The sequence below is a fragment of the Castor canadensis genome, chromosome 11 (genome assembly GCF_047511655.1).
Source record: "Castor canadensis chromosome 11, mCasCan1.hap1v2, whole genome shotgun sequence".
Classification (NCBI taxonomy): Eukaryota; Metazoa; Chordata; class Mammalia; order Rodentia; family Castoridae; genus Castor; species Castor canadensis.
In genome coordinates this window covers 49,484,890-49,509,165 of record NC_133396.1, presented here as the reverse complement: position 1 = coordinate 49,509,165, position 24,276 = coordinate 49,484,890, and the positions used below count along the sequence as shown (strand labels likewise).

General features: G+C 44.6%; 1 protein-coding gene across 3 annotated transcripts in view; it reads left to right on the top strand.

The window, feature by feature from the left end:
* Dhrs7b (dehydrogenase/reductase 7B) overlaps positions 1 to 23,607 on the top strand; it is a 57,820-nt gene extending 34,213 nt beyond the window's left edge. For 2 of the 3 annotated variants that reach the window (XM_074046641.1, XM_020172433.2), the window contains exons 2-7: positions 8,556 to 8,734; positions 13,048 to 13,157; positions 18,173 to 18,389; positions 18,833 to 18,925; positions 21,582 to 21,734; positions 23,104 to 23,607. In XM_074046641.1, coding sequence (XP_073902742.1) covers positions 8,556 to 8,734; positions 13,048 to 13,157; positions 18,173 to 18,389; positions 18,833 to 18,925; positions 21,582 to 21,734; positions 23,104 to 23,309 — 958 coding nt within the window. In that variant the 3' untranslated portion in view covers positions 23,310 to 23,607. Of the gene's footprint in view, positions 1 to 5,405; positions 5,545 to 8,555; positions 8,735 to 13,047; positions 13,158 to 18,172; positions 18,390 to 18,832; positions 18,926 to 21,581; positions 21,735 to 23,103 lie in introns of all 3 variants that reach the window. The other variant, XM_074046640.1, reaches the window with a different exon arrangement.
* Positions 23,608 to 24,276: the final 669 nt, after the last annotated feature.

Genomic DNA, 24,276 nt, shown 5'->3' with positions numbered 1-24,276 from the left:
AAGAGACACAGCATGTCCTCAGGGAGACATTCACTAGGATGCCTGGTAAAATAAAGTGCTAGGGCCTTGGAGGCTATTTTTAAATGAAAGCAGAGATGTTGGCAATAGCAATGTCCTCTCAGGTTATTGTGCCTCCCCTCTAATTAGTCCTTCTTGTAGGTGGCCTGCCTTCTGCATGTTTTCTTGCATTAAGTTGATAATAGTACAAATTTTAAGTCAAATCATCATAAGATTTTTCTTTAAAGAGCTGCTTCCAGTTGGGCACCAGTGGCTAATGGCTATAATCCTAGCTACTCAGGAGGCAAAGATCAGGAGGATCGTGGTTTGAAGCCAGTTTGGGCAAATAGTTTGTGAGACCCTATCTCAAAAACACCCATCACAAAAAAAGGCTGGTGGAGTGGCTGGTGGAGGCCCTGAATTCAAACCACAGAACTACCAAAAAAAAAAAAAAGTCCTTCAGAGTGAAGGACATTGCCTAGTTAAGTTTCACAATCGTGCTTTTTCAGTTCTAAAAATAACTTGGAATTCATGGTGAACTATCATCCTAGATAATTACAGTAAGGCAAATGGGGTATCTGAATCTATGAGGAAACCAAGACAGTAGTTTCTTGGAATTTGGGATAATCTGATTTCAGTCATGAGACTACTTGAAGTAACATTTAATGTTTAATTCTTTCTGGGATGTGACTCGACTTTTATTTGTTTTAGTGATCTTTTCCAGAAACGAGGCTGTAGGAATGTTTGGTTTTCTTAGGGCAACTGGCAAGTAGTAAGCTTTGGGTTTGGAGCTTCTGCTCATTACTGAGTGAGTGTAGGCAAATAAAGCAGCATATCTGGGCTCCAGTGTTTTCTACAATACAAGGGGACTGGAGTAGTTTATCTCTGTGATTCAGTCTTATTCAACAAACATTTATGGAGTTCTTACTACATAAAAGGTGTGGGAGAGAGAATGAAAAGCCAAATTCTCTTCTCAGAGAACTGCCATCTGGGGAGGGAGGCAGCTGTATGGGAAGTCTTTGGTGCTTACCCCTGTCCAGGTATAGAGGCCAGGATTACTGGGTATCTTGTAAAACTTCAGGGAGGCGAAGATGCCCAAGTAGGAGGTGCAGGCTGAAGAGGAGTTATAAGGGCAGACAGGTGGCAAGAGCAAACCCCCAGAGACCCAGGTTTTCTGCTGCCTCCAATTTGCCAAAGTCTTTAGCACTGAAAAAATGTTTGCTACAATGAAGGCATTATTTACTATTTCTTATAGCATTATTTACTATTTCTTGAGCATTGATAAATATAGGTTTATTGTAAATATTGAGTTAAATTTGAAAGAGACAGCTTTGGTAGACTGTCAGGACACTACGAGGACAATTACTCCTTGACTTGTCAGTTCTGTTCTTAACTTTTTTTTTTTTTTTTTTTGGCAGTACTGGGGTTTGAACTTAGGGCCTTGCTAAGTTCAAGCCTCCAGCCTGTTCTTGACTTCTTGAGTCTTTCTGCTGAAAGTCTTTCTGTTGTACTTTTTGAAGGACCATAGTTCACCTTAACTTTTTTTTCTTTTGTATTTTGATACAGGGCCTCACTGTGTACCCCAGGATGGCCTCAAACTCACTGTGTAGCCCACCCAGGCTGGCACCGAACTTGTCATCCTCTTGCCTGTACCTTCTGAGTACTGGGATTACCACTACACCTGTATTCCAATTTAACTTTAGAAAACACATCAGTGGTACAGCACTTGACTAGCATGTCTGAAGCCCTGGGTTTAACCCCTAGCACCACCAAAAAACAAACAACTAGAACCTAGAAAACCATCAGAAACTAAAGTTGGTTTTTGTTGCACTTTTATTCCTGCTACAAATCTCCCTGAATTTGCCTGCTGTGAAGTTTAATAATGAGGTCCCTTCCTTCTCTCACACCTAGTGCTACCTATGAAACGGTTCCCAGGCATTTTAGTGGGGGGAAAGCACCACAAACGACCAGATTATCTACGTGCTTAAAATAGCATTGGTTGTTTCCTTGTAGTCCTTGCTGCATGGCAATCCAGTGTTTTGTTTACTGCCAATTCTCTTCACTGCCGTAGTCCAGAAACACTGTACCAGCAGGGTCTGGGTCTTGTTATTCATGAAGTGGCCCTTGCCTCATATCCTTAATGGGACTCAGTAAATATTTGTTATCTGACTGAAAGAAGGAAAGAAATGTAAAGACGCAGTTTTTACATGTTTGTCTTTTTACTGGCCATTTTACACATAAAGAGCCCTGAAAGCTGCTCCCTTGGTTGCCCTCTGGGAATTGCCTTTTTCAGTCTGTGTACTAGTCAGCAGCAATGTGTTCAGGACATGTACATTTACAAAGCGCTATCTGGTGGGTTTTTTCATTGGAATGATCTATTTTGACAGGAGACACTTAGTTGTAAATGAATAAATTTGTGTCACATACATACTAACTACACACAGGGTGGCCTTGAACCCTGATCCCTGGTGCTGACCTTGGTACTTTTTCTCCTTCACTACTGCAAAGTGCCTTGTCTACTAGTTTCTATCTACAGGGATTTGCAGCTCTTGTGTGTTTTCTAGCAAAGAGGCTGAACTCATTTCAGCATCTTCAGTAACACTAAATTCAGTTCAAAAAGCACATTTGATACCCCAGTTTTTGTGTTTGTCAGAGTCCTCAAGTAGCCATAGTCGGTGCTGGGTTTAAAAACTTGACAGCTGACACTTTGGACTGAATGGATGCTCAGCCTCCAAAGGGTTCTCTGTCTCCTTGTGGTCACTGTGCTTCCACGTGGCTGTGTGGCAGGGACTGGGGCTGAGTCCTCTTTTCCCACTCTCTCTGGCAGGGGTTTCTGGGAAACATGTTCAGTGTTTTCCTGGAGAGTAGAGCTCACCTCAACCAGGTTGTTCGTCTCAGGACTGAGCACTTGGGAGCCTCAGTTCAAAGTATCCTCCAGACTTCCTTCCACTTTTGTTTTTAGTGGTGCCAGCCTGCATTTCTTTAAAGCAGGAATCCTCAGGCTGGCATCCCAAGATATATCTATCCCATAGGCCACTCACCAGTGGCTTGTTCCAGCATTCCAGGGAGGTCCTGCTGTCCTGACCATATCTTAGTCATTGGTGTAGGTGAAGAGACACTGGCACAAGGACCCGCCACTGGCATAGTAGTTGCCCTCCAAGGTTCTTCTGTCTAGTTGGAGACTAGACTAGACTGTTCTTTCTGTCTAGTTGGAGACAACCTTGGCTGCTCTTCTCAGACACTTGAAGTGAGAAAACAGCAGCTTTACTTTGCCTTTAGTTGCTGAAAATTCGTATCTATTTTCAGCAATGACCTGTAACTTATGTCCTTTTAAATGAATCAGCTAATTAGAACAAACCATCAGTATGCAATAGAAGAAGTGGAAGTTTTGGGATGGGACCCTTCCTGCTTTTGGTGATGCCTAGAGATTTCACTATCTCACCTTCTAGTTGGAACCCTCTCTGCCTTTGTAGCCTTGTTTTCTTATAACAGCACATTATTTCATGACTCATCCTATCAGAGCTGGACTGATTAGTTTTTAAACTTTGGAGGGTTCTTGGGTCCCTTCCTTTGGTTCTTGATGTAGTTTAATTTTTGTGTCATTTTTTAGTAGGTTCCAACTACCTGTTTTTATTGATGTTTCAGTTTTTTAAATTGCTTGAGAAAAGAAAAGAATCTTAGGAACATATGCTATGTGTGCATCACAATTTTGGCCAAAGTACAGAAATGGAATAAATAGCTTAAAGGGTGGCATTTCTGCTCAGAGTTGATTTTGTGGTGATAATCAACCTCTCTCTCTCTCTCTCTCTCTCTCTCTCTCTCTCTCTCTCTTTTGGTGGGATTGGGATTTGAACTCAGGACTTCCTGCTTGCAAAAGCAGGTACTCTGCCTTTTGAGCTATACCTCCAGTCCATTTTACTGTGGTTATTTTGGAGATGGGGTTCTCATGAATAGTTTGCCCAGATTGACCTCAAACTGAAATCCTTCTAAGTAGATAGGATTACAGGCACGAACCACTGGTGCCTGGCTTGATAATTTCATTTCTATGTTGAGATTCTGGAAGCCTTTGAGAAGAACCTCTTGATGGAAAATAAGGGAGCAGCTGAATCTGAGAATCCATGAACTCTCTGGGCCTGAGGAACACCCTTTCTGGGACTTTCCTCCCTTTATACTCTTTTTAATGGAGGTCTAGAGCTCACTCTCTTGTGATTTGTGAAAATACAAGCAGACAGGCTTAGTGTGAACCTCTGAGTTCTCTCACGTCCTTAGGCCATTCTATGTCACTCATTAGTGCAAGCTCATGCCTCAAGTCCTTTTCCTGGCAATGAAGAGTGGACATGACCATGGAGCACACACATTGCATATACAGACAGTGTCTCCTTACATCTGGATGATGTGTGTGCTGTGGTTGCTATCAAGGATGATGTCTCTGTCTTCTTTTTCTCACCTCACTCTTCTCTCCCCTCATGTCCTTGTCCTGCTTCCTGCTGTGGTTCAAAATAGCTCTCGGCAGACTGTATCCCTTCTTCCTGGCAGTTCATCTCCAAATGCTGAAAATCATGATCAAGATACTTTTTCCCACTCCGTCCTCAATCCATGATCTGCCATATGCTGAAACTGGCAATCAGTAAGCATTTTGGTATAAAACACATAATTTATAAGTATACTAAAGTCTTTCCAAGACAGGCATGCCTTAGATCTTGCTTTATGTAGGAGATTTATTTTCTGATCTGAAAATGTGGCCATTTAGGTCACAATTCCCTTCTTCCACTTTGCAGTAGTTCCCTTTGCTAGCAGAAGGGCCCTAGATGCCACATCACAGCAGTGGGGCTGTCCCTGTCTAGCTTTCTTGTCCATCCATCTTAGTATAGCTATTCCTGAGAGCCCAAGGTGGCCCAGGAGCTGGGAGCCCATCGGTATGAACACATTCACTGCTGAATGGAATGTGTTGGGAAGTCTTAAGAATTTGAAAAACTCAGGTACCTGTGGCTCACACCTATAATCCTAGCTATTCAGGAGGCAGAGATCTGGAGGATTGTGGTTTGAGGACAGCCCAGGCAAATAGTTCCCTGAGACCCTATCTCGAAAAGCCCTTTATAAAAATTGGGCTGTTGGAGTGGTTCAAGGTGAAGGCCCTGAGTTCAAGCCTGAGTACTGAAAAAAACAAAAAAAGAATTTGAAAAACTCTTGGAAAGAGTCAGGATTACAATTTGAAGTTTCACCTGGTCAGGACAATTATGCTGAAATTGAACCTGATTCTCAAGTAAATGGCTTCCTCTGGGGTGTCTTTTCTCACTGTATCACTGTGTCATCTGGGGAAGAGAGTCGACACTAATGTTGCATTTACTGTGCATTCTGTTCTATTACAACTTGGCAGACTGAATGCAGCTGTGTGCTCTTCCCCACAGACAGTGACTGTAGGCTGAGGATGGATCCCATTAATCCTGTACCATCTTTGCCCCAGGCAAAGTGGTCCTCAGGGCTGGGGAACAAACGCTGGCCTGCAATGTTGTGTCAGGTGCTCACGGAATCCCAGAAAGCTACAAGGTGTGTAGCTTTCTCTCTTCATGTCATAGGTTGCTAGCTTGAGTTTTGATTAATGGCATGAAAATGCAATTTGTTGTGTTCTTTCATTGTTTCCCACTACCTCTGAGGCCTTGCTGAGCCTGTTTGCCTTCCTCCTGCTTCTCCCTGGGTGTGCAAAGGGTTGGGGAGACAGTTCAGTGCCTGTCTGTATTCTCTGCTGCACTGGCCTGGCTTCTTGTAACAAATTGTGTTTTTTTCCTATTTATTAATTAAGTTGAAGGGTTTATAAAAGCATAAAAATTAAATTACATTAAATCCTATGTTTAATGAATTTCTTTTGTTTGGAAAGAACCAGTGTTCATAAACCAGGGATGCTTGGAAATCAGATTGCTGTGAAGCTACTTCCTGGGCCAGGAGCTCTGAGGTGTGGGTCACGCTGCTGCTGGTACCTGAATTCCCTGAGCACTTCCTTGAGCCAGGGTTGTGCACACAGATTAATTCATCCAAACTGTTGACAGAGCTGGGAGTTGGATTTCTATACCCTCACCTCAGAGACAAGACAGTGAGGGTTCCTTCCCTAGGTTGATAAATGGCTGGGGAAGGATGGGACACCAGCCAGACTGCCTTGGGGGTTTATTGTCAGGACCCCTGCACTGCCATTGCCACACACTGCTTTTCTAGGTGGTCTCTGGAGCCTCTGAATTTGGGGAAGTGACACGTTACATGCTTGGTGCTTGATCCCTAGGGTCTTGGGCAAAGTTGCGGCTGAGCTCCAGGTTGTGTTTGAAATGGGGCCAACTCTACCAGGACCCATGGAAGGGTGTGAAGAGTGATTTCCATTTAACTGACTTAGGGGAGCTCTGATCCTTGCCCCAGAGACCAAGCCCTACTGTCCTTCCCTGAGCAGTGTCCCACCCCTTCTACCTTCCTGCTTATCCTGGGAAGCGGCTGGGTCCCAGGCCATTCTGGGCAAGGCAGTGTGGTCCCACCCTGACACCTGCTGATACAAGGACCTGGGGTTGCAATGAGAGAAGATCTTTCCCCAAATAAGCATCCAGCTGGGTTGAAATCCCTGTCTCCAATTTATTACATGAGAGCTGTACTTACCTGGGGGTCTACTGATGCTTTGTCATTTGCTAAATGATTTGGTAAAGCTATACCAACAAACCTGCAATTCTTCCTACCCCTAACAATTACCCTCCTACTCCCTGGGAAACTCTCCCACATCCTTGTTTTTTCCTGGGGCTAGGGTTGTGAAGGACCCAAGCAGCACCCGCAGAATCCCAGCATGGAATAGGCACTGGGGCCGGATCTAAACCTTACTGAGCATTTCCCAGGTGCCAGTCACAGGATCCTTGTGTTCCAGTATCTGCTTGGGACTGGCATGGCCTGTAGCAAGGAACTCAGAACTTCCTGTTGAGGGCAGGGATGATGCCAGTAACACCCGGGTAAAGATCATGATGCTTTAAATGCCACTCTAACTCTCAGTTCATCCACTATAGTGCTGGCACAGTGTATAAGAGAGGGCGATACAGCCACTTAGCAGATGGTAGCCAATTTACAAGTGGGTAAAGTGGCCATTAATGGGGAACAGTTGTTTTTATAGCCTAAGAGTGTTACATTTTTTATGGTGAAGAATAATTTAGGTGTATTTGGAAAGGTGGGTGAGAAATTAAATACTAAACTTTAGTTGAAGTGACAGTTCAAGTTGGAGCACAACCCTCCTTAGTGGAGCAGTTTAGCTTAGATAGGACAGCCACCTTGACTGTGAACCTGAGGATCAAAGCAACTTAGTACACAAGTGATACGTGCTGGAGATATGCAGTATTCTTGGCTTCACAGCTTCCATAGAGTTGCTGTCACCTTGGGAAAAAAGCAGAAAAATAATTTTTTAATATGTGGGCTTGTGGAGATGGGATGTTAGTAGGTGGATGAAAGTTTTACATAGTTGTTCCCAAGCTGATGAATAATTTAAAGCTGGCTGTTTTACCAGAGCTCTATTCTTGGTTTCCAGTCTCTTCCTGCAGAGGATTACTGCACCTGTACTACCACAGTCCTGGAGGTGGGCTATGGGGGACCTTTATCTAAGGTCTATGGCCTGCTTCTCATGTGTTCTTACAGGACATTTCTTTCACAGTGACAGAATGTGGTGACATCCTCAGTAGCTCACACTTGCCCTTCCTTCACCTCCTTGTCTCCTCACTTAGCTGGTGTCTTGGGCACTGGCTTCTGGATAAGTGATAAGGAGCTGGGGAGGTTCAAAGGAAATAAGGAAATAAAGGCAGCTGTGGACAAGATGGATGTGGTTTCTAATAATTGACTGCATATTGTTGTACAAACACGTGGTTTCCTGATTTCATGTGGCCAACCGTGGCTCACTAGAAGAGAATACTAACTGAGAAGCTGTCAGCATGCATGGCAGGACAACATACTTACCAGCCTGAGTCTATGCTAACATGGGGCACAGGGCAGCTCTACTTACTTCCTGTAGAATGTCTGGGAGGCCTATGGTCAGAATCATTTGTGGTCATTCTGGATAGCATCTAGGAAATGCCCCACTCAGAAACATCCATCCCCCACTCTCCACTTGGTGGAGTGTAAGAATTGGTATGGTTTCCCTTTTCCTTAAATTTTTTGTTTGTTCGTTTCACAAATACTCAGAGATTGAAAATGAAAAGGGAGACTACGTAAGTTCCCCAAAGCAGGTTTCCCAAGAAGAATCAGGTGAGTGCTGATATGCTTCTGCTACCTGTGACACTGGCCAGGTCATTGAGTCTTAAGCTGAATGACTCTCAGCTTATTCTTGGGGCATTGTAAGGCCTGTGGCTCTGCTGTGTGATCATGTCAGTTTAGAGTGAGAGGAAACAAGTGTCCCCCGCTGAGCAGTCAGTGTGGCATGCAGAATCTGGAGGGTTCAGAGTTGGGGGATCAGAGCTGAGGTCTGCAGAGGGAGATCTGGGATTTGCATCAGTTAGGGCAAGTCGTTGAATTTTCCTTCTTTGTTACTGGTTGATCTGATTTGGTTCTTCCAGGAAGAGTCTGCTGAAGGGTCGGGTCATGGACTTGATCACCTCTACAACCGTCCTGTCCCTGCTGTTTGGCTCCCTGGGCACCTTTGGCCTCTTCTGGCTGCTGCAATGGATGCGCACAAAGGCTTACCTGCGGAACGCTGTGGTGGTGATTACAGGCGCCACCTCAGGACTGGGGAGAGGTGGGTTGTGGGGCCATGCTGCCAGGCATGGGGAGTCAGCCAGGCATGAAGAGATTCTGCCTGCATGGGGACCATAGGACATTCAAAAGAGATGCCACTGCTCTTGGTCCACTTGGAAAAAGCAGAGCCTGTTCACAATAAGAACAAAGTGTGAGGAGGCAGAAGCAAGTAGAGAGGATTGCCTGGCTCATAGAAGAGACAGTTCTATTCAGCTCCAGCTGCTTACTGAAAGAGGGATTGGGATGTGAAATCTCCCAGTTTTCAAATGTGGACTAGATTAACAAGTGTTTTTTATCTTTGTGACAGCCTAACAGAACATGCCCTTTTTTTTGGACTCAGCAGGCTTCCTTTCCCTATACTTTTCCCTTCCCGGGGCTTGGCAGGGTTGGATGCCTCAGCTGTTCCTTAACCAAGATCTCTGATTTAGTTCCATTCCCATTCAGTGATACATTGAACTTCTGGGGCCCAAGGAATAGTGTGTTAGAACAGAAGCCTGGTGTCAGTCAGACCCTTGGCTCCTCCCCCCCCACCCCCATTTCTTTCCTGGAAGTCCACAGAATGAGTTGCAGAGCTCCATCCTGACTGGCAGTCTAAATGAAGAGTCAGTGCTGGCACACCACTTTGCGCCCCCCTGCCTCAGCTTCTGCGTACCACACTGCACAGTACCCGCTACACTCAAGTGCACTTCCAGGGACGAAGGTAGAGAAAATCCTTGAAACTCCCTGCTGCAGCGTGTTGTGGTTGATGGAAGCACAGCCAACATCCACAGATCATCTGCTCAGTGTGAGGCTCTAGGCCCAGTGCTGGATAGACAGATGAAACATAGGGTCCTTCCCTAAAAGAGGTCACAGACTCCTGGAGAAAGGCCAGGGCTTGTCTCAATATAGTGCCACTTCAGTAATGGATATTCCCAGTCAGGCCTGGTAGGGGAGGCAGTTATGTGTGCCACTTGTGCTGAGCATCTTAGATGTGAGCTTACTGCATCTCACAGCTACCACCCAGTGAAGATGAGATTTGCCCTAGGACTTCCAACAAAAAATACTAGGCCAAACATCAATCTGCCTTAAAGCTTCAGTCTTAAAGCTTCAGCTCAGGGGAGATGGTCCTATGAAAGGAAGCTGCGGGCGCTCAGGAAGGCAATTCAGACAGGCCCGAGGTGGGAGCAACATGGCCATGCATGGAGCCTTGAGCAGTTGTTTGTTGCAGGAACACAAAACAGATAGTACCTGTCTATAGGGTCAGAGGCCTGCAGTCAGCTAGGAAAGGTGAAGAGGGCTTTAGAGAGCGTGGGTTCATTTGTATGCCTAATGCCATAGCTGTCTCTGAAGTCTCTGAGGATGAACTTGTGTCTGCCATTGGATATCCAGACCTTTGAAGGGACAGCTGCCTCCAGGCCCTTTGTCATCAGTTGCTCTGACTTTACTCAGCTACTATAAATAGGGTAGTCAGCAGCCACTTCTCTTGCTCTTAGGGAGAAGCAGTTTTTAAAATTCCTTGAAGAGGAGGTGGGAGATGGCTGGGGAATGGTGCATTGTAGGTGCCAGATATTTGGATGTTTCAGGACACTGTCCTCTTCATTCTTCTGCATCTCCTCTTCTGGTACTAAGACTGAAGGGAATAGAAAATGTAATCAAGGGACCATGCCTATGTGCGTAGCATATGATTGTCAGGTCTTTCCTGGGTTCCAGTCACTGCTTATATTCTGTCCTTTTTAACATCTTTGGACAGGAGTCCCTTCATCCACACAAAGTAGGAACATCTTATCCTGCTGTTTCAGGTACAGACACAGTTGATGCTGCCAAGGAAGCTGTCCCCTATCTTTGAGGGAGATCCATATTGTCCTCGGGGGCCTGCCATGTCAGCTGCTCTGGTCAGGAGTTACATGATGAGTCTTCAGACAGCTTTCTACATCTTGTCTTTTATTTTGTGCATTTAAGCTTGACCTTGTAGAACAGAGGCACCACTGACTAAACAAACAGAATGTTCTGGATGCCTACTTCAGCCAGCCTGAATCATGGCTATGCACAGCTGTCCTGATTTACAGCCCAGGCATGCCAGCAGTACAGGGGACTTGTCTGTAGCCCTAACTGGCATGTTGGAATTGTAGTCTTTTCCTTTGACTCTCCTGCCTCCCAGCTTTTTTGAGAAATGAAAGTGGAATCCTTTCCATCTGTTGTTTTCATTTCTGTCCCTCCCTAAACAAACTTTAATTTCCTCCTCTTGGCTTTGCTAGGAAGCAAAGTTTGATCAGAATTCAGGTGATCATTTTCCAGAAGTCGCTTATACACCAGTATGCCTTCTCGAACCTTTGGTCCTGTTGGTGGGATCTCACAAAATGTCCTGTATGTTAGTCAGGACAGGACAAAATGGGATGAGGAAGCTAACAAGGACCAAGGTTCCGGATCTTTGGGAATGATTCAGTAAATCAGACAAGCAGCTCTCGCCTCAGGAATGTTGGTAGCGACTTGGACTGCAGTCCCCACCCTATCTGCACCCGATTCCTTTGCTGCTCTGCCACCAGGCCAGATGAGACCACCCAGGGACAGGAAAAAGCAGTGGCTGGGGCATTTGCCCTTCATCAAGATGAGCAGAGAACAGACAACAAAAGCTTCTTCAAAGATGTGTGGCATCCTTGAAAGTGTGCTCATTAGTCTGCTTAGCACCTCCTTCCAGAAAGCTGTTCAAGAGCATGGAGGAGGGGGACGGGGAGGGGCAATGTCCTGAATGTGGCCAGTGAACCCTGTGTGAGAGGCTGAAGTGGGGAGCTGAAGGAGGTGGTCTGAAGGGGAAGCTGCAGGGTACAGAGAGGGCTTCACACCATGAGATGGTTAGGATGCAGAGCACCTTCTCTCCTTCCTGAAGGACCCAGGAATTTCTTCTCCCCTCCTGTTCTGGACCTTCAAAGTTTGAGGAAGCTTGACACTTCTGTGAGGGTCCCTCTCACCTTGTCCCTTCCCAGGCGATCTCTTGAGATCCTTTGCTGACCCCTTGCTGCATGGCTCCCAGAGATGGAATTTCCCTCCAGAGCAGGCCTTTCTCTTCCTTGAGCCAGTGGGACTGAGAAGCCACTCGACCACCTGAGCCTTTAAGATTGGGTCTAGAACTGTGGGCAGCTCACTGACTGTGTCATGGTGAGCCAAGGTTCCAGTTGTCCTGCACAGATCTGCTCATGAGCACTTGTGGGAGACCAAATCTTGGGAAGAACATTTCAGTTTTCACCGTCAACCACTTCATAGAACATCTTTAAAAGGCAGCTTAGAAATATTCAAATATTAAGGACAAGTATTAAAAACAATAAGTATAAAAAGACTACTTCATTGTGCTTTTTATCTACCGAGCACTATAGAAGTGATTACCTACTTTAACTCATTCATCCTCACAAAGCCCTCTCAATTAGACAGTTTTTTATCTGTGTTAAAGAAGGAGAAAGGAAGAAACAGGCTGTAACTTATCCAAGATCTTAGAATCAGTTAAGTGAGGGAAGTCAGAGTTGAACACAGAAAGTCCAGCTCAAGTCTATTCTGTTGATAATGAACAGCGTGGCCTTTCCATAGCCTTCGGTTTCCAGCACCACACAGTGAGCTGCAACATGTGAAGGACAAGCAAGAAGCAAGAAACAACCCCCCTCCTCCTCCTCTTCCCCCACATTCTCCTTCACCTCCCTCCTCCTGCATCATTTGCTGCCTGAACCCCTCCCCCAGCCCAGCAAGGCCTATTACCTTCCACAGCCTCTGAGGTGCTTTGCATGTGGCTCCCTCTGTCTCAGCAGTTTCTGGAAGCCAGAACTGGGAGGGCCCCAACTCCTCACCCAGTCCTCTGCTCTGATTTTCTATAGAACCGTGCCAGCCCCTCGTAGATCTGTGCCAATTGTGTTTGTGTGACCTGAGGAACAGGTCAGGTAGTGTTGAAACGTAGCCTGTGGAAACCACAGAATCATAACCACCAGCCTGCCTGTCCTAACCTATTGGGATAGGTTCCCTGCCTGGTCTTTGGGAACTTTGCTCAGTCTTTCTAGCCTTCCTCAGCTTCAAGTGAGGTGATGCTTACAGAGTTGTTCAGGGTTAAATAAGAGTACCATGGAAAGTTCTTAGCGTAGTACTTCACAAGTCTGTCCACCCCTGTCACCTTGCTCTTTGCCTTGCAGATGTGTGTCACACATCTAGACAGGGGGCTCTACATTGGGCCCTAGCTCCTAGTTCAATGCATACACTTTGAATGTGTGAAGAAAAAAACACACACTCTCAACTGAGCTGCGTTGAGGAAGAATGGCACTGGATGTCCTCAACTGTCAAGGTTCTTTTCTCTTCCCTTAGAATGTGCCAAAGTCTTCCACGCTGCGGGAGCTAAGCTGGTGCTCTGTGGCCGGAATGTGGAGGCCCTCGAAGAGCTCACCAGAGAGCTCACTGCTTCTCATGCCTCACAGGTGAGCCCAGGGTGAGCTTTCTGTAGGGAAGGAAGGGCTGCCATCTGTCTTCCATGAACATCTGAGGACACAGCAGCCCACAGCAGTGCTCCTCCAAGCAAAGTGGCACATAGCCTGAGGAGGGCGAAGTGCCTCGCAGTTCACATCCCTAGGCTACCACCATGGAAGTTCCCTATGAGGGGACGCACTCACTATTCCTCACCCCCTGGCTGATCTCTAATCATCTGGTGGGGGTTGATGATGACTTAAAATTTGGCGGGGGGCACTGGGGTTTGAACTCAGGGCCTCACTTTTGCTAGGCAGATGCTCTTACCACTTGAGTCATTCCACCAGTCTTTTTTTGTGATGGGTTTTTTGCGATAGGATCTCTCGAACTATTTGCTTGGAGTTGACTTTGAACCGAGATCCTCCTGATCTCTGCCTCCTGAGTAGCTAGGACTACAGGTGTGAGCCACTAGCAGCTGGCTTAAAATGTTTAAATTGTCATAAATTGTACATAATATTGATTCAACTATCTGTAGGTATATATAATTCATTAGTATTAAATGAATTCACAATGTATAACTATTAACCACTATCTATACCCAAAAAGGTTTTGTTTTTTTGTTGCTATTGAGGTTTGAACTCAGGGCCTCATGCTTGCTAGGCAGGTGTTCTATCAATTGAGTCACACCTCCAGTCCTTTTTCGGTATTGAGTTTTTTTGGTTTTTTTTTTTTTTTTTTTGGTGGCGGTACTGGAGTTTGAACTCAGGGCCTCACCCTTGCAGTCACTTTACCACTTGAGCCACTCCACCAGCCCTGTTTTGTTTTGGGTTTTTTTTTTTTTTTTTTCAAGATAGGGTCTTGGAACTATTTGCCAAGGGCTGGCTTCAAACTGCAATCCTCCTGATCTCTGCATCCCGAGTAGCTAGGAATACAGGCATGAGCCAGCCATCTGTGCTGGTGTCCTTTTGCTTTCTTTTTTTTGCTGTACTGGGGTTTGAATTCAGGGCCTAACCTTGAGCTACTCCTTGAGCTAGTCCTTTTTTTGTGATGGGGTTTTTTGATATAGGGTTTCACGAACTATGAGGCTGGCTTCAAACCACAATCCTCCTGATCTCTGCTTCCTGAGCAGCTAGGATTACAGGCGTGAGCCACTAGCACCTGGCTCCTTTCATTTTTTTGATAGTACCCTTTGATGGGCAGAAGTCTTTAATTTTGACAAAATCCATTGTATCTGTACCTTTCTTTTGTTTCTCTAAGATTTTGGTGTCATATCTATGAAATTGTTGCCAACTCCAATGTCGTGAAGATCTTCCCCCAATGTTTTCTTCTATGAATTTTATAGTTTTAACTCTTGCATTTAGATTTTTGATCCATTTGAATTAATTTTAATATGTGGTATTAAACAGTCCAATTTCATTCTGTAAGTTTTTATGTTGTGATATCTTTAGCTGGCTTTGATATCAAAGTAATGCTGAGCTCATAGAATGAATTAGGAAGTGTTTCTCTTCAGTTTTTTTTAGAAGGGCATGAGAACGATAGATGTTAACGCTTTACATATGTGGTAGAATTCACAAGTGAAGCTAATTGAGCCAGGACTTGTCTTTGTTGGGAGTTTTGGGGTCTTTTGTGGTTTTGGCAGTACTGGGCTTTGAAGTGAGGATCTTGTACTTGATAGGCAGGTACTTTTATCACGAAAGCCACACCTCCAGTGTTTCAAGGAATCTGTCCATTTCTTCTAGGTAACCTAATTTATTGCCATATTGATTATTCATAGAAATGTCACCTCTGTTGGGTCATCAGTAATGTTCCTACTTTCATTTCTGATTTTGTTGTTTTCATCTTTTTTTTTGCTGGTCTAGCTCATGGTTTCTCAAATTATTTATTTCTTTTCATAGAACCAACCTTTGGTTTTATTGATTTTTCTTAATTGTTTTATTTCTGCCCTAATCTTTATTATTTCCTTTGTTTACATATACCATATGTACTATATATACTTGAGAAGAATGTATGTTTTGCTGTTGTTGGATGGAGCGTTCTATATGTGTCTGTTAGGCCTTGTTGCTTTTAGTGCTGTTCAAGTCCTCTGTATCCTTATTGGTCTCCTGTCTTGGTGTCCTGTCCATTATTGAAAGCATTATTTCAAGTATCAAAATCTTGTCATAGAACTTGTTTTTCCCTTCAGTTCTGTTAAATTTTGCTTCATTTATTTAGAGGGTTACTAGGTACTTAAATGTTTATTATTGTTATAGCTTATTGTAATAAACTTTTATTATTACAATATAATGTCCTTTTTTTGTAACCTTTTTCAATTTATGTCTATTTGCTTGATGCTAGGATGGGGACCCCAGTTCTCCTTTGGTTACTATTTATACAGATTATGTTTTTTTCATCCTTTCACTTTTAATCTGTTTTCTCTTTAGATCTAAAGTGGGCCTTTTATACAAAATATATTGTGGATCTTTTTTTTTAAAAGCCATTTTGGCAATCTCTGTCTTTTGATTAGAGAGTTTAATGTACTTACATGTGATATAATAACTGAAAAGAGGAAACTAATTCTGCCATTTTGATTTTATGTATGCCTCAGGGTTTTTGTACCTCATTTCTTCCTTTCCTGCCTTCTTTTGTATTTAGTTGATTTTTTGTAGTAAAATGCTTTGATTCCTTTCTTATTTCTTTACATGTATATTTTTATGGTTACCATGAGGATTACATTTAACATCTTAAAGTTATAATACTAATTTAAATTCTCAGTAGCATCCAAAACTCAGCCCCATACAGTTCTCCTCATTTTCTGATATTTATGTCACAATTTATATCTTTATACATTGTTATCCCACTAAGGTTAATGATAGTTTATTCATTTGTCTTTTATGTAGAAAATAAAGAGTAGAGCTATAAATCAAAATTACAGTAGTGCTAGCTGTTACAATTGCTCATTTATTTCCTAACTGGAAACCTTTATTTCTTCCTGTGGCTTTGAGTTACTGTCTTAACTTCTTTTCATTTCAAACATGAAGGATTCCCTTGAGCATTTCTTGTGGGGAAGAGCTAATGAACTTTCCTCAGCTTTTATCTGGGAATGTTTTAATCTCCTTCATTTTTGAAAGACAGATGTGCCAGAGGTAGACTTAATTTTTTAATTTCATCACTTTGAATATATCAACCCACTGCCTTTTGGCCTTCAAGGTTTCTGATAAGAAATCAGCTGACAATCTTTTTTATGTGTGTGTCTCTGTGTTACTGGAGCTTGAACTCAGGGCCTATACCTTGAGCCACTCCACCAGCCTTTTTTTTTTTTAAGGGTTTTCTTGAGATAGGGTCTTGCAAACCATTTGCCCAGGCTGGCTTCGAACTGCAATCCTCTGATCTCTGCTTCCTGAGCAGCTAGGATTACAGGTGTGAGCCACCAGCTTACTAGCCCATTGTCAGCTGCTGACAATCTTATGTTAGGAGATTTTCTCTATTGCTGTGTTCAAGATTCTTTGTCTTTCAATAGTCTGATTATAATTTACCTCAGTGTGGGTCACTGAGTTTGTCCTAGTTGGTATTAGATGTATAGATTTATTTCTTTAAATATTTTCTCTCTCTCTTCTTAGATCCCCATCTCAGATCTCCAAATTGTGTGTGTTGGCCTGCTTGATGGAGTCCATGAATCTCTTAGGCTTTCTCTTTACTTTATTTGTTCTTTTTCTTCCTCAGACTTGTTAATTTCAATTGTTTCTCTCCTCTTACCTCATTTGCTTTTGAACTCTAGAGTATTTTCCATTTCACTTATTGTGCTTTCCAGTTCTAGAATGTCTTTTTATAATTTTTTCCTTTATTGATATTCTCACTTTTAGTCACCATTTTCTTACCTTTGTCTGTGTCTGTCTTTACTCTTTGAACAATGTAAAGTCAGTTTTAATGTCTAGTAAATCAAGCATCACGACTTCCTCAGAAACGTTTGCTAGAGAATTACTTACAGTTTTGAATACAGTTTTACAATAATCACAGGTCCTTGACAGCCACTGAAAGCTGCTTTAGCTGGTAGTGGTTGAAACCCTATCCCCATGCTGCACCTCAGTAATCAGCAGCAGATCACCAGTATTTGGAGAACAAGGTCCTTATCATCCATTCTGCTCCCACAAGCTGCACCAGAAACACAGATCACCTTTTTCCCAGTTGCATGCCAGATGTGTGTGTGTGTTAGCCACCCCAACCTGATACCTGAAATTGACCAAAGTTTGCTATAATTTACAAGCAAAGCAGTCCCCTGGAAGCTACAAGTATTCAGATAAACTCCAGTCCCAAAAAAGTGCCTCCAGAGAGTTTCTGCCAATGCGGTTGTCTAGGAGAGATGGGTTCCTGATATTTCCTATTCTGCCATCTTCTCTGACTTCACCCTCACTCATCTTTTGCTTTCTTTCCAACCTCACTTTTATTGGGAACCCTTCCAAGTTACTTTGTTCAGCTACTCATTTCTCTAGCACCCTATACTTCTTTGTAGCATCCTTTACAATTGAAGAATTTATCTTTCTTCCCTCGTTAGACTTTGCTTTGGGGGTCAGGAACAATGTGTGTCTTACTTTTTGTGCTCTGTCCCAGTGCCTGGCACACAGGGGATATGTAAATAATGTTTCATAAACAAATGAGTGAATACTTTACCTGGGAAGGACAGCACCTCTCCATGGTTCACTGTTGAATGTCATGATGATGGGCGGCTAAGATGAATAGCTTCTGTGGTAATCTGCTATAGCAGTCCACACCACGTGTGATCCCGCCCTGTGGGACTTGCAGTCTGGTTGGTGAAGGTAAGGGGAGCCTGTGGCCACATCTGGACATAGCCATCTTCAATTCAGAGAAAAGTTGCCTGGGCCAGCTGTGAGAACCGAAGGCAGGAAACCCCTAGGCTGCATCTCTTTAGAACATGGTTGCTATAGCCTATGTCATTTTGTGCCCAATGGGCCAGTCCCAGTACTCTGAAAAGCAGGAACACATAGCTCATGTAGCTGTCACTCAGAAGGAGCATTGGTTTCTTGTATTTGGCCAGAGGCACACACACAAACCCTACACGGTGACCTTCGACCTCGCAGACCCCAAGGCCATTACTGCTGCAGCAACCCAGATCCTGCAGTGCTTTGGCTATGTGGACATCCTTGTCAACAATGCTGGGATCAGCTATCGTGGCACTATCCTGGACACCACAGTGGATGTAGACAAGAGGGTCATGGAGATAAACTACTTTGGCCCTATTGCTCTAACAAAAGGTAACATCTTGAGTTAAAAAGAAAAGGGCATTGATCTGCTGGCATGCCTTTTGTTCCACGTGGTTTCTTTTTGGCAAGATACGTCCCCCTCTGCTGTTTGACCCTGCAGTGGGTATGCTCGTTACAGTTCACATGTTTGCTTTTTGCTTTTTGCATTTTATCTGCTTTGTGCATTAGTAACAGTCACTTGCACAGCATCACCCACATTTCCTTTCCATACTGTCTGGAGCCCCATGGGGTGGGTATATTTTGATGTGCAGCCACAGACTTCAGTGCAGGGACCAGCTTCCCATAGAATAAGGGGACAGTGCTGCCTGTTATGGGTTGTTAGGCTTCACTTCCCCATCTGCATGGCTCTTCATGCTACACGATCTTCACCAGTCACCTCCGGCAATGTCACGCATGGTGACTGGGAAAAGGGTAAGTCCTTCCTCTCCCCTCAGCACTCCTGCCCTCCATGATTAAGAGGAGGCAAGGCCACGTCGTCGCCATCAGCAGCATCCAGGGAAGAATCAGCATTCCTTATCGGTCAGCATGTGAGTACTTCCTTCTCCCTTCCCCAAAACATTTTTCCTGATTATGAAAATAGTATCTTTACTATCCAGATTCAGGTGGTGTAGAAACACCCTATATAGAAGTCAAAGGAACTTCATTAGAATATGTTCTTTGGAGCCACATGCCTCTTTCAAATCCCAGATCCACTCCTTGTGCCCGTGTGACCTTGGGCAAGCGTACTCACCCCTGTGTGTCCATCCAGCCTGTAGGGTTGCTATGGGTGAGGTGCTTGCTGCTGCCCTGGACTCTAGGCACTGCACATGCTTGCCTCTTTTATTAATGACAAGTGGCTTCCCAGAAAAAATCATTGCATTACCTTAGGGCATATTTTTTTTTCCTCCAATTTTTTTCTACATATAATCAAAACGTACAAAAATGGGATCCCACTGTGCATACTGTTTTGCAACTTGCTTGTTCCACTTAGCAAGCACATATAAATTTACCTCATCCTTTTGGGTGGATGTACAGTAATCTGTTGAATGGATGTGACATGAATGACTTAGCCATTTTCCAGGACACTGGAGAATTTTTCCTATGCCTCAGGCTTTTAGCAACGATCTGTGACACAGGGCATCCTTGAATATTTGCATCTCTGGGAACTCATGGGGGGATTTCATATAAGGTAAATTTCAAAAAATAGAAATATTAGGTAGGACCAAAAAATTAAAACTGCCCAATTGGCTTCCAGTTCACATGATCTCCATATAGGAAGGTGGCTGTGTTACAACCTACAATGTCATTTCACCCACCTACAGCACATAGAATGTAGTTTCTGATTTGGGGTGGGGTTTGTTTTGTTTTAATGTTTTAAAGGTAATTTCACACACTGCCTTAGTCACTTTTTTCTCTACTTCACCCTCTGAAAGGAAGCACTGATGTGGGACAGCCTCATCTGCTGTCACCTACCTCCAAGGCCTGATGCACCTGGCCAGCCATAGCCTTGTCATGAAGGCAGGGCTGAGCTGTTTAGCACTATGAAAAAATAGTGGCAAACATCCAGTGAAAGGTATAGCCAACCAGTGAAGAAAAGCTTATTCTTCCCTTCAAGAAAGATCTGAATCCCAGCTCTACCTATTGGTTCTGGTTATATGTCCTTGGACCAGTCACTTAACTTTTCTGACCCAAGGTTTCCTTATTTATCTGTGTGACTTAAAACGATCATACATGCTTCCTGGGGCTTGCCCAAAGATGAAATGAGACAATTGGAGATGTCCTTTGTAAATGGAAAAGCACTACATCCTTATGTTTCTGTGGCTGTTCTCTGTTTGCCAGTATTCTTTTTCAACCCTGATAGCATAGGACAGCCATTGAAGGCTGCTCAAATGCTTCAGGAAAAAAAAAAAAACTTTGTATAATCACAAATGGTAAAGCAACTGAGGCAAATGTTACTAATGGGAAAATCTGGGTAAAGGATATATGGAGTTCTTGGTACTAAATTACTTCCATACTTTACTTCAACTTTTGGCTTTTATTCTCTAATTGTCTGCTGACTGAAATAGAAATATATGATTGGTCTGGAGATGGTAACCAGACTGAATCTGGCTGAGTCTCCTGGGCAAGTTAGTTAGCCTGATGTGTAGCTGCCCCTCCACCCCTAAACTGGGGAACAGCCTCATTTCTCTCCGCTGCTACTGAGAACCACATCAGATGATCCAGTCAGGTGCCCAGCGCTGTGCCCAAATGGGTCAGCTGAAGCTGACAGTCATGAGGATTCGGCACCACAGCCCAGCTGAGAACCCACAGCCTGACAGCCATTGGGGAGACCCAGCTGTCAGCAAATCACCTTCTGCCTTCTATTTTGGGGACACCTAGGATTGCCCATTCTTCCCAGTCCTGGGGCTTGGCTGTCTTCTGAGAATCACAGCAGACAAGAGCAGTTTTCACCACCCACCCACAACCTGCTCAATCAGCCCAGGACCTCCACCCAGATACTGTTGCTGCCTCCCGGGACTTCCGACACTTCCTTGCTTTTTCCCTTCATGTGTGCTTGGTTGATGGAGGCCCTTTTCTACCAACACTAAAACATTTATGACTCCAAACTGGAGGGAACTGATTTTCTGTGGAGATGTGTGGTTTGTTCTCCAAGAACATCACTTTAGGGTCTCCATGCCCTTCAAAGTACTTTGCACAGGGTTGAGGAGCAGTTGCCAGGCAGAGGTGGCTATCTCGCAGGTGGAGTCAGCTTTCTGGCTCCTTCTGATGAAAGTTTGGCAGAAGTACATAGGAACCATGGGCTTCACCCAGCCATGCATGCAGGGAGGCTCACCAGCAGCACGCTTGGCTGGGAATAACTGCAGCCAGGTCTGTCACTAGCAGATCCCAGAGGAGGACTGGGAAGCCAGAGCCACGTGGCAGGTCTGTAGCCTCCCTTATTCACTTTAGCATGTCCTCTGTGTATATACACACACATGAAACTTTTTTTCAGGTGTCATTTGAGAGGAAGTTGGAGGCATGATGTCATTTTACACCTACTTGTTTCCTAAGAACAAGGACACAGTGCACTTCTCAAAGTCAGGAAATGAATACTGCTATGATCCTATAATCTTGAATGATGAACACAGGTTTTAAAGGAGGTGAATGGGTGGGTTTCGGGTCTCATCACATCAGAGCCCTCTCTGCCTCTGTCCACATCTGCAGACGCAGCCTCCAAGCACGCTACCCAGGCATTCTTTGACTGCCTGCGGGCCGAGATAGAGCAGGATGGTATCAAGGTGACTGTGATCAGCCCCGGCTACATCCGCACTAACCTCTCTGTAAATGCTGTCACCGCTGACGGCTCCAGATATGGAGGTGAGGCCTGGTTTCTCTTTCCTCTATGAAAAACTACTGGTTAGCCACAGCAAGACATGCTGTCTTATCTCAGTGATTCTTTGGTCATTTTCATTTGGGGATATAAAACTAAAAAATTTGACATGAGTGTTGGTTGTAGATATGGACTATTACATAATCCTCATTTACCCCAGAGAACCACCCTTAGCCTGAATCTTTCAAAAAGACCTCTGTAGATAGAGGACTTTGCAAGATTGAAAGGAAGTTCCTAAGCTAAAATGCCACCAAACTTCCAGCAACCCAGATCCTAGGACCCAAGGGGGATTATCACAATTAGGACTAAGTAAATTAACCTCATAGTAAGATGCATGTATGTATATGTATGTAGAGGAGGCAGGAGGAAGAGTTGACTTAAGTGGTCCCTGCCCAGTGTGTTGGAGAAATGACTGCGTTCGGGGCCAGTTGGAGTGAGGCTGGGTGTGGTGCAGTGGTCTCTAAATTTCCATCGTGATGTAATCGGAGGCAGTGCTGAATAGCCCAGCTCAGCATGCCTCTTAGGTTAGCTGACCCATGAGTTCTGGATTCAGCCCTGTCTTCCTAGGTTTAGAATAGGCTCCTGTTCTCTCCAGTACTGCCCTGCCAAGCCTGGCTTCTCAGAATGTGCTTTCTGCTGCATCTGTGCTGTAGTGATTGGCCAGGGCTAGCCAAACCTGAACTGAGACCGTCCCATCCTGGGTACCAGTTGCTGTCCTGCAGCAAGTCTCTTCACAACAGAAAGTTACAGAGGCAGGAGACAGATAGCTGCATGTCTGTTAGTCCCTAGTAGGTACTGCTGTCTGTCATCCAGCTACCACCTGACATCAGGAGCCGGGATGTGTATGTACTCCTGACTTGGTGTGCTGGTAGTACACAAGGTGGTCAGATAATCGCCCCATCTCCCTCTGGCAGCCCTGAAGCCCAGCTACCCAGCACAAAGGGGAGGGTACAACATCCCCTAGTCATTGGTTCTTCCAGACACAAAAATTTCCAAGGCAGGAAGGTGGTATGAGGGGCTCACTGTTTGACGGCCCACTGCGCTGGCCTCTGCTTTTACCTCAGACCACCAGGTAGATGGACTTGATTTGGTTGCAAGCACTGACTGGGTCTCCAGTCTGTCTTGTCCCCATTTCCTGCCCATAGCTCCATTACCCCCACTTACCACTTTGAGCTGCAAATTGGTTCTTTTCCTCGGACAAAAAACTGTCGGGGCTGGGGTTGCCACTGACTTCCCCAGACTGGGAGAGCTTCTGGTGGGACTGCTGCAAGCTGATCTAAAGGCTTACGTTGGCTCAGGTCCTTAGGGGACCTCTGTCTCTAAGTTCATGTGTTCCTTTTCTTTTGCTTACTGTAGCTATGGACAAAAACACAGCCCAGGGCCGAAGCCCTGCAGAGGTAGCCCAGAACATTCTTGCTGCCGTGAAGAAGAAGAGAAAAGATGTGATCCTGGCTGACTTAGTGCCATCCTTGGCCATTTATCTTCGAACTCTGGCTCCTGGAGTCTTCTTCAGCATCATGGCCTCCAGAGCCAAAAAGGAGCAGAAGTCCAAGACCTCCTGATGCTGGTCAGAGCCGGCAGCTCCAGCCAGCCTGACCAGCACACCTTCCTAGATGTGCTTGCTTCACAGAGATACTGCATGTGTTGATACCTTCACCTAAGTGGAGGTCTGTTTCCTGGTGGGGGGTGGGGGGGTCATTAGAAACACTTCTGCAGGTTCCTGCTCAGCCCTGATGCGGAGAATTGAAAGCAAAACTAGCAATAAACTTCTTTCCTGGGGTGAGGGGTAAACACTTAAGGAGTAAATATGGAGCTATGCTTTAACACTAAAAATATGAAATAAATGACTGGAATGTTAAAGAGTCATGGTCCTCAAGGACTAAAAGAACCATGTGTCCTTTCCATTCCAGCCCCCACCAGCAACCACAAGTCATTTTGGTCATGTCACAGCACCTGACCCAGTTTTCATATCTGACTTATCCAAGATTACTTACCTAATTGTTTTGGTCCAGATACCACCTCCTGTGCTCAGGGTCCTGTAATAGTTCACTCTCTGTAGAAAACAGGCCAGTGTGTTACACAGTTACTTGGCTATCCCAAGTGATGTCGGCCTTAGCACCAACAGGAATTCCTCATATCCTTGTCAACTCTCATCGTGACCCAGTAGTGCACAGAGCACTTCTGCCAGCATATGAACTTACTGAAGAGATAGAGCCAAAAAGAGGACCCCTGCCTAGCCCTAGGCATCCCTTAGGAAAGGAAACCTCAGAAACTGACCGGGTGGCCAGAGGTTCTGAGGCAGTACCTGGTCTTTTGGTGGAATGGATTCCTTAGTGGTAAACCAGTTAGGGCAGAGACAGAACACCTGAGTCCACCTTTTTGCTTTATTAAAAAGACATGAATGGGTCAACTTCATTTCTGAAGCTCAGGAAAAAAATGTTTTCTATTGCTGAAATCATAGTAGATTCACTGTAGATTTCCCCAAATCAGAAAAAAATATCCTAATGTATCATGCTAGCATCTTGCACT